At 43.4% G+C, this 16,768-nt stretch overlaps 1 protein-coding gene across 1 annotated transcript in view; it reads left to right on the top strand.

Annotated features, from left to right (window-relative positions):
• The first annotated feature begins 3,085 nt into the window (after positions 1-3,085).
• Positions 3,086-16,768, top strand: part of VPS13A (vacuolar protein sorting 13 homolog A) — a 556,982-nt gene continuing 543,299 nt past the window's right edge. Inside the window, exon 1 of the mRNA XM_030193720.1 lies at positions 3,086-3,227. Within this exon, the coding sequence (XP_030049580.1) occupies positions 3,128-3,227 (100 nt within the window). The 5' untranslated portion in view covers positions 3,086-3,127. The remainder of the gene's footprint in view (positions 3,228-16,768) is intronic.

Genomic DNA, 16,768 nt, shown 5'->3' with positions numbered 1-16,768 from the left:
TTTTTAAACTATGTGTTGGTCTTTTCGGTTTATTTAAAATAGGACGGGACTGGGAGGGAGGAGATATAAGTGTGAAAGTTATAAGATGGTGATCAGAGAGGGGAAGATCAGAGGCAAGGAAACTAGAGGGTGAACAGCTGGAGGAGAAGATGAGATCAAGACAGTGACCATTTTGATGAGTGGGGGAGGTGGAGCATAGTTGGAGATTAAAGGAGGATGTTAAAGCAAGTAACTTGGAAATATAAGAGTTGGAAGGATCATTAGCAGGAATATTAAAGTCACCAAGGATGAGAGAGGGGGAGGAAGGATCATGGAAGAAGGCAAGCCAGGCATCAAAGTCATTGAGAAAGGATGAAAGGGACTTATCAGGGGGACGATAAATGACCGCTATTCAAAGAGGCCGAGGAGAGAAAAGGTGGATAGAGTGAACTTCAAAGAAGGAAAAACAGTGAGATTGAGGTGGAAGAAGGGGTTGAAATCTGGAGGAGGGAGAGAGAAGTAGTCCAACACCGCCCCCGCGACCAGCAGGGCGAGGAGTATGTGAAAAAAGATAACCACCATGGCAGAGGGCTGCGACTGAAGCAGAGTCATCAGGGCAGAGCCAGGTTTCTGTTATGGCGAGCAGATGGAGGTGACGCGAGATAAAGAGGTCCTAGATATAGGGGAGTTTGTTACAGATAGAGCGGGCATTAAATAGGGCGCAAGAGAAGGGCAGAGAAGAGGAGGGGAGTAGAGGAATAGAGATGAGGTTAGAGAGGTCGCGGTGAGATGCACTTTGTTCCCTGTTTTATGCTTTTCTTCATTCAAGATATACTACTGAAATGTTATTTATGCAGGGTTTTCCAAACATAACCTAAAGAAATTGCAGACTTTCAAAATACCACATCATGTATACTCTGTCAAATTTCTTGTTTTGATCATGTTTCACCTCTTTTCTGGCAGCTTCAATGACTACCTATTGATTTCAGGGTTAAATTTAAAATTCTAACTCTAACCCTTAAGGTTCTTCACAGTGGATCCCTGGCTTCTCTTGCTTCCTTGGTGATTCCTTAGACACCTTCTTGTATTTTGCGTTATTTGAATGATAATAGTTATTCCCCACCCCTCTAAAGCTAGATGGGAATCCAATACATTGAGTGCATTTAACTTTTTGTCACCTGTACTTTGGAATTCCCTACCACAGTAGCTCCGTCTTGAAACCTCCCATCCTTTCGCGATGTACTGAAAACACACCTCTTTCAACAGGCCTTTTCTGTTTAGGTATAGGTCGATCCTGCAACGAGAGACCAGGACTGGTACATGGAAACTGAGGGAATTATTATTTAAGTTGGATTTTATTGTGAATATTTGTCTCTGTATATATGCCTCCGTTTTCTTGTATGAGTGGTAAGTAGCTAGTTCTTTTCTATCATAAATTGGCATTCTTTGTTTTTATTTTTAATTGTATTTTATTGCTTTTAATGTAAACCACTTTAATTTGCTTGCAAGAAAAGCGGTATAGCAAATTTAATAAACGATAGCGGACATCTTTGTATTGTGTTCAGTATTAAAGAAAATGCATATCTGTGCAGTACATGCCAAGCTTAACTTCTTGAGGTTCCCAATTCAATTTTTGTCATCCTTTGTTCTGTATTTGGTGAGGGTCTGTTGGTGATGGTAATGGCGGGGTGGGGGGCGGGGGGAGATTGAAGGGGGCCTTTATTTTCTGACCTGGGCCCCAGCATGTCTAACACCAGCTCTGACCCTTTGTTGTAGCTGGTGATCTCCAAGCATGGACAGCTGAGGACCTACTCCAAAGGCAGCTAGAACTCCCTTCTACCAAGCTCTGCAGAACCATCCTTGAGTCACTGACAAATATGCACATGTAAGGTGCTCAGGGATGTTGCTGCTGCCCACCAAACTTGGTAACATTGAGTTCTGGTGCCCTTTGGAGGAAGACTTCCGCTGACAGATCTTGAGGATCCTCATGTGCTAAAGTATTTTTATTTTGAGTTGAGATGTGCTGGAGGAGAGGTGGAGTGGGACCAGGGCAGGGGCAGAAAAAATGTTGTGCCCACCCAAAATTGTCTGGCTCCGTCACTGTTGTAGCCATTTCTCTTGAGCATTCGAGGAAATCACAAATGGCCTCATTTACAAACTAACATGCTTATTTGTATAAAATCTTCGCTGAACGGTAAAAGAAGCGTGGAAACCTTTTATGCATTATATGCATGTTAAACTGGCTCAAACCTGTCTAAATGAAACCTTGCAAGCACCATCGGGGCCTCTGGTATTAGAGGTAAGGACTGGTACCATCTGAATTCTGAAAGAAACTTTCAGTGGGTCCTGACAGAAAACGTTATCAATAATCAAACGTTTACTACCTTAAAGCTTCTTTGGATAATCTCTATAGCGTGTTTCCGTGCCTGATTTTTCGGAGTGCCCCCACTATAGCAGGGGCAGCTTTATAGCAAGTGGGAAGCACGCGTGACCTCAAACGTTCTCTGAGCTAATGCTAAATATTATTCTTGCTTAAAATTAACTAAACAATAATATTTCCCTTGGTTAATAGTTAACGCCGATGCATGGCCTCAGACCATCAGTACACATGTACTTTGTAAACATCAGAGATGAGCAACAGGGACCTCGGTGTGCTCACTAAAATCTTCCATGTTGAGCGAATGAAGAGATACCAAAAACGGACCTTAAAAAGGATAGACGGTCGTTTATACCACCGTAATTAATATAAAGTATGTATGAATCGCAGAAAACGATGACGTACTCTTCAAACCAAGAACAGTCCGATGACACCACTAGATCTCCACCCGGATGGCCGCCGGTTGCACGCACTGCACATTCAAGAACCCAGTCGGTCCCACACGAGTCACGACCCCCGCGCCACGCCCCACCATCACCTCACGTCACGAGGAAAGAATCCTAGAAGCGAATGGCGACGACAGAGGGAGCGCTAGACTCCTGATTGGCTGGCTCACACCGCAGGCGGGGCTCCAGTTATGTCGAAGGGGCGGTCTCTTTCATTTTCGGAACGCACACGCACCTTGTGTTTTCTCCTCCTCCTCTTTGCCCCGCCTGTGGAGGCCGCGAGCTGCGGAGTGTTGGCTTGGAGGTGCGGCCGGTGGCGCTGAAGATGGTTTTCGAGTCGCTGGTCGTGGACGTGCTGAATAGGTTCCTGGGAGATTATGTGGTGAACCTGGACTGCTCGCAGCTAAAGCTCGGCATCTGGGGAGGTAAAGAGAGCCCTTTCCACGTCCCACCGGCAGCCTGCTACTCTTGGCTTCTGCGCCTCGGGCGGGCCCTGGCAGCTGCATAGCAGCAGTACTCCTCCCTCTCGCCCTCGCCTGTCGTGGGTCTCTTTTCTAGCTCTTCACGGAGGCAAGGTTCTGGGTGCCTGTTTTGCATGTCCTGGAGGCGGCTCTGACTCAACAGAACAAGTTTTAGTGGTGTCTGTCAGAGCCGAAGTTGCTTTGGGGCAAGCAACACTTCTGTTGCTTTCCGCTGTCACATTGCTTGTACATCATGCTGTATCGTTGTGGAAGCCTTTTGGTCTGCTCAATTATATTAATGTTTATGTGATGTGATGTACGCCCTACTCGTTTAAGGTTTGTAGGTTGTTGGGTTGTATAGCTGCTTATGTCTTATCCCCAGGTTTATTGCAGTAGTACATCCTTTTTTCAGCAAGTGATGATAAATAATTTTTGTGTGAAATTTGTTTTGTAAAGCAAAGTTGCAGAAATCGCTAGGTATCCACTTTTCTATTATGGCTAGTTTCCCTTGCCAGTTCTAGATATGTTAAGCTGCACTGCTGTTGGGAGGAGCAGACCCACAAACACAGCTCTCCATAGCCAGGCTTGTAAGGCTTTCCAGTTAAGTTAAAAATCTTAACTTGCAAAACTTGTGGATTTATGTGTATAGTACCATATTTTTGTTTATATATGTGCATGTAACTCCTTAGGCCAATGCTGCACAAATCTTTATCCAACATAAAAACCATTTAAACTCCGAATGGAAGAGTAGCATAATGGTTAGAGAAGGGGTTGTCAACCTATTCCTCGGGACACACCTAGCCAGTCAGATTTTGAGGATATCCACAACGAATTTGCATGCATTTACCTCCATTCTATACAAATCTGTCATGCATATTCTTTGTGGATATCCTCAAAATCTGAAGGGCTAGGTGTGCCCTGAGGATTGGGTTGAGAACCCCTGGGTTGGAGCAGTGACCTGATAAGTGGGGAAGCCCTTATCAAATCTCGCTTCTACTGCTTTGCAGGCATAGATTGTAAGCCCTCTGGAAACTGGAAAATACCTACTGTACTTTAGCTACAACTGAAAGACATCCCTTTTATTAAAATTTCACATGACCACTAAATGATAGAAACAAAGTCACATGCCTAACCTTGCCCCTCATCCAGTCCTCCCCCCCCCCCCCCCTTATCCAAAAAATGAAGCAGTCAGCACAGGCCCTAGTGTTCTGTAGCCTAATAGGAACATTCATTGATTAATGAGCCCCGTTCTGGCTGCTACTACTGGGCGAGGGTCAAGGTGGAAGTTCACAGTGCTGTTTTGTGACCCCTCTTCCTAATTCATGGGTTGATGCTCAGAACCTAATGCCAGTTCTAGAGCCGATTAGTGGACTAGTGCCGGCATTAATTTGCACAGAATGTTTAGAGGGCTGTAGCATGGGAAGCAACGTGTGCACCAAAGATTAGCATAAATACTATTTAAATGTAGTCAAACGGATGTTATGAGGTCATTTCCTATTCCCTCCCCAGTGCTCAGAGAACAGTGTACAAAACAAAGACGCCCTTATTGCTGGAAATCTAACGCCAGCTTGCAACTAACAGGGTGTTTGAAGAGAGGATTTCCCACGATTTTCTCCTTAAAATCTGCCAGTTTTGATTGAATTTGGTACACCTGTACGAGTCCGAGCAAAGCCGAAAATGAAAGCACACTTTGTCTCCTGTTTTCTGCACTTAAACATAAGCCTTCAGTGAAAAAAAAAATTGAAAGCCTTATATTCTCTGAGGACAAGCAGGCCTATTGTTCTCGCATATTGGGTAATGCAGAGTCTGCGTTTCTGGTTTAGAGCTTGCAACAAGCTTAAAATAGGTCTTTGAGCATAAGATGCAGTCCACCGCGCATGTGCAAGTGCCTTCCTACCCGCCGTGAGAGTGCAGGATCAGCAATTCTCTTTTTTTCCACGGAGAGGAGAGGACACGTTTGTTTCCACTCCTAACAGTTGATTCATACATTTGGTCGTTTTGTACTTTTATAATCCCTTCCTCGGGTGTTTTTTTTTTTTTTTAAAGATTTTTTTTCTTTTACAACACTCGCTAGGCCGCATTTAGGCCCAAGCTCTGGTTGGATTTTTCCCTCTTCTCTTTTCTGGTTCTCTCCCCTTTTTTAGCATCATTTTGATTTGGCCACGGTTGTTTTTCCTTTCATGTCATTGAAGGTTCCCAGTGGCTTCAAGCGCTGCACTCGGTGCAACAGGAACATCTCTGGCAAAGACACCCATTCTTGCTGTCTGCAGTGTTTGGACAGGGCCGTGCCAACACGGTAAGCGAGGTAAGCATGGCGCGCCGCCGCACCATGCTCACCTCGCTCGCCCTCCCGCTCCCATTGTTCAACTGCTCGCCCTCTTCTCCCCCCCCCCAACATCCCTTTTCTTTTTTTTTTCCTTTTTAAATTTACCTCCGTGGCGGTTCCGGCAGCGCAGAGTCAGTGAAGGAGGTGGCGCTCCCGACGTCTCTAGCCTTCCCTTCGCTGTGTTCCGCCTTCTTCTGACGTCATCTGAGGTGCTTGTACCAGCCATGCCTCTTGCTACAGTCCCGCATGGCCATCAGCCTGTAGTAAGGTCTCCGCCAATGCATCTTTCTGTCTCGGCATTGACTGCCACCCATGTTGGCACACCCTCAGCATCAGCACTCTCAGAGTTGATGCTGGAGCTGACACCTCAATGCTCCTCATGGTACCACTTTGTCGAGGCGGGCTCAGTCTGATCCCTCCCATGATGAGATCTGATGAGGAGCCTTCATGAGACTCTGAAGAGAATCCAGGAGAGATTGGCAGGTGCCACATGCTGGGGGAAAGGTTGAGGAGGTCGCTGACCTTATCAAGAAACACATTGATGCCATTGATTCTACCACCGGGCACCTTCTGCATCTGCCTCCTCCTTTGGGAGGTTTTTTGGTAAGTCAAAGAGGAGTACTTATTACTTGCAGAGGCATAGGCGAACCCCTTCTTCTTGCCAGCCTCAGCAGGCTCGGCACCAGCAAGCTTATTATCAACAGCATGTGCCTATGGCCCAGACGGCTCCCCAGTCAAAGCAGAGGGCAAGTTTTTGACTGGCTCCAGTTGAGCATAGCCACTATAAAAGCTGCTGGTTGGGGGGAGGCTGAAGTTCTTACCAAGACAGATGGCCCTCTGTAACCCCTGACTGGTGGGTTCTTCAAATAGTCTGTCTCGGTTACACCCTGCATTGGCTACAGAGACTCCCAGATTGCCCACTGAGAGCACATCACTTTAGCTCTCAGTACAAGCAGGTACTTGCAGAGGAACTATTCGCCCTTCTCATGGCCCGTGCGGTCGAACCTGTTCCACCAGCGGAAGAAGGGAAGGGATTCTATTCCAGGTGCTTCCTTGTGCAAAAGAAAACAACAGATAATGTGTCCCATCTTAAACCTAAGGGCTTGAACAAATTCCCGGTCAAAAGAAAGTTCGGGATGGTTTCCCTGGGCACTCTGTTTCCCATGCTTCAGAAAAATGATTGGCTATGCTCTCTGGGCTTAAAGGATGCTTAAACTCCTATCCCGATACTCCTCAGGAGTCCATGTGGAGGACTGTTCAGGTGTTAGAGCTACTAGGGTTCGTTTTATTTTATTTATTTTTATTTTTGTTATATTTGTACCCCGCGCTTTCCCACTCATGGCAGGCTCAATGCGGCTTACATGGGGCACTGGAGGGTTAAGTGACTTGCCCAGAGTCACAAGGAGCTGCCTGTGACTGAAGTGGGAATTGAGCTCAGTTCCCCAGGACCAAAGTCCACCACCCTAACCACTAGGCCATTCCTCCACTCCTATCCTAGGTCCCATCTGCTCCCTGTCCAGTGATTGGAATTCATTGGAGCCCTGCTAGACACTCAGCCTGCTTGGACTTTTCTCCCAGTGGTGCGGGCAAACACTCTTGTTGCCCTCTTAATGCGAGTCAGAGTAGCTTGGCAGGTCACATCCCGGCAGATGTTGAGGTTATTGGGCCACATGGGCTCTACTGTTCATGTGCCACCCATGGCACATCTTCACATGAGAACTGCCCAGTGGACCTTAGCTTCCCAGTGGTGTCTGGCCACTGGGAACCTAGCGGATATCATCCGAATTCCACCAGAGCTGATTCAGTCCCTACTCTAGTGGACAATTTGATCCAATTTGACTCTGGGACTGCCATTCCAAATTTCATGGCCCACCTAGGGTGGGGAGTTCATTCAGATGGGCTTCACACTCGAGGTGCTTAGTCAGCCCAGGATACAGATCTTCAAATCAACCTTCTGGAGGTCCAGGTGATCTGGAACACTTTCAGGGATTGGCTGGACAACCAAATTGTACTCATTCAAACAGACAAATCAGGTTGCCATGTATTACACTAACAAGCAGGGGGGACACTGGATTATGCCCTGTGCCAGGAGGCTGTCTGGATGTGGCATTGGGTGCACAAGCACCGGATGCATCTCAAGGCCAATTATCTGGTGGGAAAATTCAACAGCCTGGCTGACGGACTGAGCAGGGTCATGCAACCACCTGAGTGGTCCCTCATAATGGGCATTGCCTGCAAGATCCTCCGAGATTGCCCCCCTTGGTAGATCTCTTTGCCACTCAGTCCAATCACAAAGTCCCTCAGATCTGCTCCAGGCCCACGACAGACTAGTGTTGGATGCCTTCCTTCTGTATTAGGGGACAGGTCTTCTGTATGTGTATCGTCCCATTCCTTTTGTGGGGAAGACTTTGCCTAAACTCAAACAAGACCGCGGGGCCATGATCCTTTCTGGCCCCGGCAGATCTAGTTCCCTCTTCTTCTGGAGTTATCCTCAGAAGAGCCGTGCAGATTGGGGTGTTTTCTGACTCACATCACATAGAATGAAGGATCTCTTCTGCTTCCCAACCTCCTGTCTCTGGCCTTCACAGCTTGGATATCGAGAGCTTAGAATTTGCTTCCTTGCATCTTCCTGAGGGTGTCTCCAGGGTCTTGCTGGCTTCCAGAAAAGATTCCACTAAGATGTGTGACTCTGAAATGGAAGAGGTTTGCCATCTGGTGTGAGGGCAAGGCTCTAGAACCTATTTCCTACCTTACACGCACCCTGTTTGAATACCTTTATTTATTTGTTGCATTTGTACCCCACATTTTCTCACCTATTTGCAGGCTCAATGTGGCTTACACAGTACTGTAAGGCGCTTGCCAAATCCGGTAGAGAACAGATACAAGGTTATGTTGTGTTAGAATAAGGTAGATGTATTCCAAGCTCCATTAGGGTCGAAAGGAGGGAGGTTGTATATTGTCCAGTACAATCTTTGGTTTAGTTGTGTGGCCGGATGTGGGGATTTACGTTGGATCTGTATTGTAGGTGGTTTTGAAGAGGTTGGTTTTTAGTGATTTTCTGAAGTTTAGCAGGCCGTGGATTGTTTTCACAGCTTTTGGGGGTGTGTTCCATATTTGTGCGCTTATATAGGAGAAACTTGATGCATAGGTTATTTTGTATTTGTCCTTTGCAAGTTGGGTAGTGAAGGTTTAGGTATGTGCGAGAAGATCTGTATCTGTTTCTGGTTGGTAGGTCTATGAGGTCTATCATGTATCCTGGGACTACATCGTAGATAATTTTGTGGACAAGATCTTGAAGGTGATCCGTTCTTTGATTGGAAGCCAGTGTAGCTTTTCTCGGAGGGGTTTGGCACTTTCAAAACGTGTTTTACCAAATATCAGCCTGGCCGCTGTGTTTTGGGCGGTCTGGAGTTTTTTTGTGAGTTGTTCTTTACATCCCGCGTAGATTCTGTTGCAATAATCTGCATGGCTTAGAACCATTGTATTAGGTTTCAAAATATTTCCCTCGGGAAGAAAGGTTTTAGGTGTTTGAGTTTCCACATTGAGTAGAACATTTTCTTTGTTACGAAGTTTATGTGGCTCTCGAGTGAGGTTGCGGTCGATTGTGACACCCAATATTTTGAGGCTGTCTGAGATAGGGAGGGTGTGTTCTGGGGTGGTTATGGTTGTGGGTTTGTTCTTGTTGTGTTTAGATGAGAGGATGAGGCAATGTTTTTTTTAAGTGTTCAGTTTCAATTGGAATGAGTTAGCTCATGAGTCCATGGTATCCAGACCTGCTTTGATTTCATTGGTTATTTCTGACAAGTCATGTCTGAAGGAAATGTAGATTGTAACATCGTCTGCATAGATGAACGGATTGAGGCCTTGATTGGATAAGGACTTTGCCAGTGGGATCATCAGTATGTTGAAGAGTGTTGGTGACAGTGGTGATCCTTGAGGTACTCCGCAGACTGCTTTCCACAGTGATGATATGTTTGTATTTGATTTAACTTGGTATGTTCTGGAGGTTAGAAAACCCTTGATCTAATTGAGTATATTACCATCAATCCCGAAGTGGGCAAGGAGTCTTATTAGTGTATTGTGGTTTACCATGTCGAATGCGCTCAACATGTCGAATTGGAGGAGAATTGTGCTTTTATCTGTAGCTATTTCCTGCTTGAATTTGGCCAGAAGAGTGACTAGGACAGTTTCAGTACTATGGTGGGAACGGAATCCTGTCTGTGAGTCATGTAGTATTGAGAATTTGTCCATGTAATCAGTAAGCTGTTTGGTCACCAAGCTCTCCATCAATTTGACTACTAGTGGGATAGATGCAACTGGGCGGTAGTTGGTGAGATCATTTGTGTTTTTCTTGGTGTCTTTTGGTAATGGGGTGAGAAGGATGTTACCATATTCCTCGGGGAAGTGACCTTGTAGCATGAAGTTTAGGTGGGATGTGAGGTCTGCTATGAAGCGTCAGGGGCGGATTTAAGTAGATAACCTGGGGCAGGTATCCAGTTTACAGTGGGTGTTGGCAAACCTATGAATAGCTTGTGTAACTGATTCAATGGTGAGGGGAGTAAATGTTGTCCAGATACAGTCAGCTGGGCATCCATCAGGAGTTAGGTCCAGACCATCAATGAAGTTTTAGATGTCGGTGTTGTGCTGAGGAAGTGTACTGCGTAATTTTGTTATTTTTTCATTAAAGTAATTAGCAAGTTTGTCTGCGGATGGGATGTCTGTTTTGGTTGTGGTGGTTAAAGTGGTGTCTAATAGCTTATTTACGAGCTGAAACAGTTTCTTCATGTCTTTATAATCCGGTCCTATTTTGATTTTGTAGTAATACTTTTTGGCCTGTCTTTATTGCATATTTGTATTTTCTGTGTATTTGTTTCCATGCGTTGAGTGTATGTTCATCTTTCCTTTTTTTCCATGTTCGTTCAAGTTTCCTGGATTGTGTTTTGAGTCTTTTTAAGTCATCGTTAAACCATGGTATCGAGTTTTGTCTTCTTGATATTCTTGTTTTTAAGGGTGCTGTTTCATTTAATATGCTTCTACATTTCTCATCCCATTGCGTAAGGTAATGTATGGCGTCTGGTTGTGCTGTCCATTCGTTGTCGTATATCTGTTGCCAGAATATTTTTGGGTCTATTTGCCCTCTCGTACTTTATGATGTTTGTTCTGGTATGCAATTTAATCCCTTCTTCCGCCAGTTTAGTGATAAGTTACTACTACTACTATTTAGCATTTCTATAGCGCTACAAGGCATACGCAGTTTGTAGTGGTCGGTCCAAGGTGTTTCTGACCTTCTGCACCTCTCCGAGTCTGGTTTGAAGACCAACTCCGTAAGGGTTCACCTCTGTGCAATTAGTGCTTCTTATCAAAGCCTCTAGTTGTTCACTTTATGAGAGGTTTGCTGTTGATAAAGCCCCCTGTCAAACCTCCACCTGTTTCATGGGACCTCAGTGTTCTCGCCCATTTGATGAAATCCCCTTTTGATCCACTGGATTCCTGTCATCTGAAGTACTTGACCTGGAAGGTTATATTTTGTTGGCTTACTTCAGTTTGCAGGATCAGTGAGCTTCATGCCTTAGTGGCGGATGCACCTTATACGAAGTTTCATCATAACAGAGTAGTCCTCCACACACACCCTAAGTTCCTACCTAAGGTTGTGTTGGAGTTCCATCTGAACCAGTCGATTGTCTTGCCAACATTCTTCCCTGACCTAGTGCCCATCCTGGCGAAAGTGCACTGCACACCTTGGAGTGCAAGTGAGCATTGACCTTTTACTTGGAGCAGACTAAGCCTTACAGAGAGTCCACCCAACATTGTTTCTTTTAATCCCAATAGGATGGGGGTCGCCATCAGGAAATGCACCATTTCCAGTTGGCTGGCAGATTGCATTTTTTTCACTTATGTCCAGGCTGGACTGACCCTTGAGGGTCATTTGAGGGCTCACAATGTCAGAGCCATGGCCTGCTGTCCTCTGAGAATACCTACTATAGGTAAGTATCTTCGCTTTTCAAGGCGCAGGGGAATGGCACCAATTTATGCTTTACTTTTGGGTTTGCTTGCTGCATGTGCACAAGAGCCACGCTTACCGCAAAATTCTTGTGTGCATGCTTGAGGCACGTTCCTCCCCTTACTTTTGGTCTCACAGTGTACGTATTGTTTGCATGCATGCAGTTTCTGTTCAGGATCGGGGAGCTATTTTTCGGTGCTATTCAATATAGCGCCAGAGTTCTGAGCATCTGCCCATCAATGTGGGAATCGCTGCCATAGGGTCTTCATGTGTATGCTTGTATCAGTGAATGTGCTGCTATCTGCAGGGTCAACAATGCAAGTATATTGGGTGCCGTGCCTCTTGTTTCCCCATCAATTTACTTTTTGATGTTTAGGCTCTGAGATTTTGAGAGTTAGTCAACAACCATAATCATCCTAACACCATCCCTCCCATGAAGGTAATATAAAAACATATTTTAGATAGCACATTTTTAAATACTAAACTTTGCTATTTATCTGGAAGTGACTGGCTGAAAACTTTTACACAGTCTGCAGGTAAAAAGTATGTGCGTATCATTCTTTGAGATTATGTGGGTGATAAGATTTATTGTTTTACTTTGATTTGTGCCGGCTCTTTTCTACTGCCCTATATGGTTAAGGTGGTCCTTTGTATCTACACTGAGTGATTGAGCTACAGTTATAGGCTTGACTTTATTCAGGTTGATAGAGGTAAGTATTTTGAGTTATATTTGTCATCTGTTTAACATTCATGTTACACTGAATAGAGAAGTGAAAAAAGGTAGAAAGGAATATTACAGAATTGTTAGAATTAACATGTCAATACATTCTGAAACATAGAAAGGAAGAACCTATATGTAAAGATTTCTAAGATGTATTGTTTTCTGCTTACAAACATGGTTATATAAAATCCATGTAGACGTGCATTGGTGCCATTTGCTGGTTATCTTCTCAATGTATGGCTTACTTGTTTGGATTTCTGACTGAATGGTTTGTGATGTCATAAAGCTTCACTGACCAGTCACCACATGCTCTGGGCTGGCTGCTTATTCTGATTGGTCAGTTGGTAACCACTAGGGCAAATATTTTTAACACCAGTTCAGCAGATTCTTCCACACTGTCCCCTAGCTCACAGTAGGGTACGTAGTGGTGTTAATCCTTCATACACACCACACCTAGAAGACTTCCAAGAACAGTGGGCCACCTGCCAGATAATAAGTTTATAGGTTCATTAAATGATGTTTTTCAATTTCCTTTAAGTAGGACTGCACTGAGGTTGAGTGCTCATAGAGGTTTAGAAGGGGGAGGGATGTTAGGACAGTGGGATAAGTATGTTTGAGCGAGTGGTTACTTTGTTATTCTCGATAGTTTGCTTATGATCAATTGGTTCTCATTATGAATATTGTTATACTATGGCTGTAAGTTAATGTCAGGATGACTTTCTTCATTAAATGATATTCTTTATGCCACATACTCTTACAAAATTGCCATATCAAAATGAAGGAACAAATTTATTCCACAAGAGCTCATGATGTATGTTAGCAAGCTTAGGGAAGGTAGTGCACTGGGAAATGGAAGTTTACAAATTCAGCAATTTCTTTTCACAGTACTCTATTTACTGTGTGTGAGTACATCAGGTTACTTGTTTTTTTTTTTATTTTGTTTTTTTTGCATAAAAGTTTGATATTTGTTCTGAATTTGATACATATTTGCATTCATGGTGGTATATTATGCAAGCAAAGAAACACATGGGATCAGTCAATTCTGATTTCCAAGATGGTGCTGGCAAGGCAGAAATGAGTGAGGAATTCTCCTGCCCCCTACTGATTGCAGGAACTTTTGGTTTAAGTTTAGGGGGTGCAGCAAAGGACACGGTGGGGCCTGCTACCAACAAGGCTAGACTTTTTTTTTTTAATTCTTTTCGTTAAATCTTTGAGCCCATGTGGGGGCAATGTCTCCAAATGGGTTAGTTTGTTGTCATACTATGACAGTAATATACTTCACTCCAAATCCAAGGTATGTAGAATATGATCTTTCTCTCAAGTTTACTTCTAAGGAGAAACAGGGGTGACATGATACAGTTGTTCAAATATTTGAAAGGTATTAATCCGCAAATGAACCTTTTTCGGAAATGGGAAGGCGGTCAAAGAGGACATGAGTTGAGGTTGAAGGGGGGCAGACTCAGGACTAATGTCAGGAAGTATTTTTTTCACGGAGAGGGTGGTGGATATGCGGAATGCCCTCCCGCGGGAGGTGGTGGAGATGAAAACGGTAATGGAATTCAAACATGCATGGGATAAACACAAAGGAATCCGGTTTAGAAGGAATGGTTCCATGGAATCTTAGTGGAGATTGGGTGGCGATGCCGGTAATTGGGGAAACAGAACGGGAGCTGGGCAGACTTCTACGGTCTATGCCCTGACCATGACTGAATAGATAGGGATGGGCTGGAGTGTAAATTTTAAGGGGCTTCAATGTTAGCTTCAGAACTTAGTACAAGAACAGTACTGGGCAGACTTCTACGATCTGAAGGCAAGGACAAATCAAACTATAAAGTAACACATACCATGTATAATGAGTTTATCTTGTTGGGTAGACTGGATGGACCATACAGGTCTTTATCTGCCGCCATTTACTATGTTACTATGTTAATTGTAGTACTTACATTGTGCCAAAGAGCTTCTTTTTGGAATTCATAAGATACAATTTTATATATACAACGTATCCTGGTATATTTGAAAACCGTTTTCTTTTTAATCAATCCTGTGGCTCCCAGTACAATGGGAAATATTTCTGTATCTTTCAGCCACATTTTCTTGGTTGCTGACTGCATTATCGTCTCCCTTTCTTCCTAATTCCCAGTGTAGTCACTTGGGACTGATATCTTGATGATCAATCTCATTCTGGTATCTTACTCTTTTACCACTATTTTTGGTTTCCTTGCATCCAATTTTTTATTGGTCGGAATGGGGATGTCCCAGGTAATGATGATCTATCTCTTCATTCTCTATAATTCTGTTAGGGGTCTTGATTCCAGTGCTTTTCCTGTACTACAATGCTTTAGTGTTTACAAAGTTTCTACTGAATAAGATGTGCCGCCTTATTGTGCCTTTCTGTAATGAAATTTTCTTTCTCAGAACTTCACAACCAGCTAGGAAATAACTGTTTCTAACTTTTTCATACAGAATCTACAGATGTTCATTTTACTGTTTTTCTGTGAACTCTCTCGCCTATAATCTGCCCTCCTGGGCTGCAGCTCCGATCGCTTATCGTTCACTTCTTAACCATTCCTGTGTCCGTCTTTGATCAGTAATTAACACTTTGTATTTATACGTGGCACTTTTTTCCTTGTTTACTAATTAATTCTTTGAAGAGTGATTTATTTTGCAAATTCTTTTGCTTCCTTTCCTGTGTACCTGTAGATTCTAATTCATTCCTTCTACTCGTTAGAATACTTGTCTGAGTTGAATTTCAACATCTTTGAGTATTTGGATCATATGATGCTAATTAAGCTTGGAGGCCTATAATAGCAGCTCTGTAGGTATAATCTATTTCTCTGAGTTTGCAACCTGGTCCACAAAATCGTTCACGGGGAAGCTCCGACCTATATGTCAGACCTCGTAGACTTGCCTACTAGGAATGCAAAAAGATCATCTTAAACATTCCTCAATCTCCACTACCCCAGTTGCAAAGGACTGAAATATAAATCCACATACGCATCCAGCTTCTCCTACATATGCACGCAACTATGGAATGCATTACCGAAGGCCATAAAATCAATACATGATCTAACAATCTTCCGTAGACTACTGAAAACGAACCTGTTCAAGAAGGCTTACCATAATGTTCCATCTTATATACAAAATAAATAGACTTTACACGAACTAGACAAAACCGAACTCTTGTCACTTGACTGTTTAACCTCACTGCTATTAAAGAAAGCTACACAATACGCACTACAAATCTATTTCCTAAATTGAAGATGACATCTGTATAGCCGATGACCTAACTTATGCTACAACTCATTTTATCACTTAGAAACCTCTATGCAATGCCATAATGCATTCCTCTGTACCATGTATGTATGCACCTTGATGCAAAATCATTTGTATGCAATACCACAATGAGGCATATTTTCAAAGCACTTAGCCTTCCAAAGTTCCATAGGTTTCTATGAAACTTTGGAAGGCTAAGTGCTTTGAAAATATGCCTCCATGTATTCCTCTTTACCATGTATGTATACAACTAAATGTATTACCAATTGAAATTCTGTACCCGGAAATGGCGATCGCCATCACGGCATAATGTAAGCCACATTGAGCCTGCAAATAGGTGGGAAAATGTGGGATACAAATGCTACAAATAAAATAAATACATAAAATTCCTTCTGGTTTGGGGAATGTATGGTCTTGGCATACGCTGATTATTATAAATGAGGCAGCGCTATAGAAATGCTAAGTAGTAGTAGTAGGTTGGGAGGAGTCTTCGTTCATACTTCCAGCTTTGTAAGATCTTTAAGAAGCCAGTCTACAATTTTAAAGCTGTATGAGTGCAGGAATTGCTAGCTGATAGCTTGTATCTTATTCCTTGATGTTAATACACTTCAGTATCAATTTGTCTGTTGTGATGTTTACTGATCTTTTTTCTGTGATTTATGCTTGATTGTTCCACTCCTAGATAGTTATTACACCTTCCTGATCAGTTCATTTATATTATAGTCACTAGTTAGAGGGATGGTTTCAGATTTGCTCAATTTTCACTATGGAAAATTGACTTAGTATATTTGTATAGGCCAGAAGCCATCTTGATGTCATCTGAGAAGCTTTTTACTATGTGGTGTTGTTCTGCTGTTGGTCACTGGAACTGTAGAGCTTCTTACCTGTAAACAATATGATGTAACCTCTGGATCTTTACCAGTTGTTAGGTTTAAGGCTTAAGCCATAGCCTAAAAAACTTGAGTATTCAGTAGACAAGTGGTGACAGTCTGCCTCACTGGATCTTTAGGGAGGTGTGCAGTGCCTAGGAAACTATTCAGATCTGCCCCAGTCTTGGATTCGTGCTATTTGCTGGTAATAAAAAGACTGAAAGGAAAAATTCAGTGCAAGTAATTTATTGTAGAATATCCAAACAGCAAAGTATAAACAGTATGTTTTCTTAGCAATAGTTTCGTCCAAACATT

Source organism: Microcaecilia unicolor, chromosome 2, assembly GCF_901765095.1.
Source record: "Microcaecilia unicolor chromosome 2, aMicUni1.1, whole genome shotgun sequence".
NCBI classification, from domain to species: domain Eukaryota; kingdom Metazoa; phylum Chordata; class Amphibia; order Gymnophiona; family Siphonopidae; genus Microcaecilia; species Microcaecilia unicolor.
The sequence above is the reverse complement of the archived record's forward strand: the minus strand, read 5'-3'. Positions and strand labels throughout refer to the sequence as shown.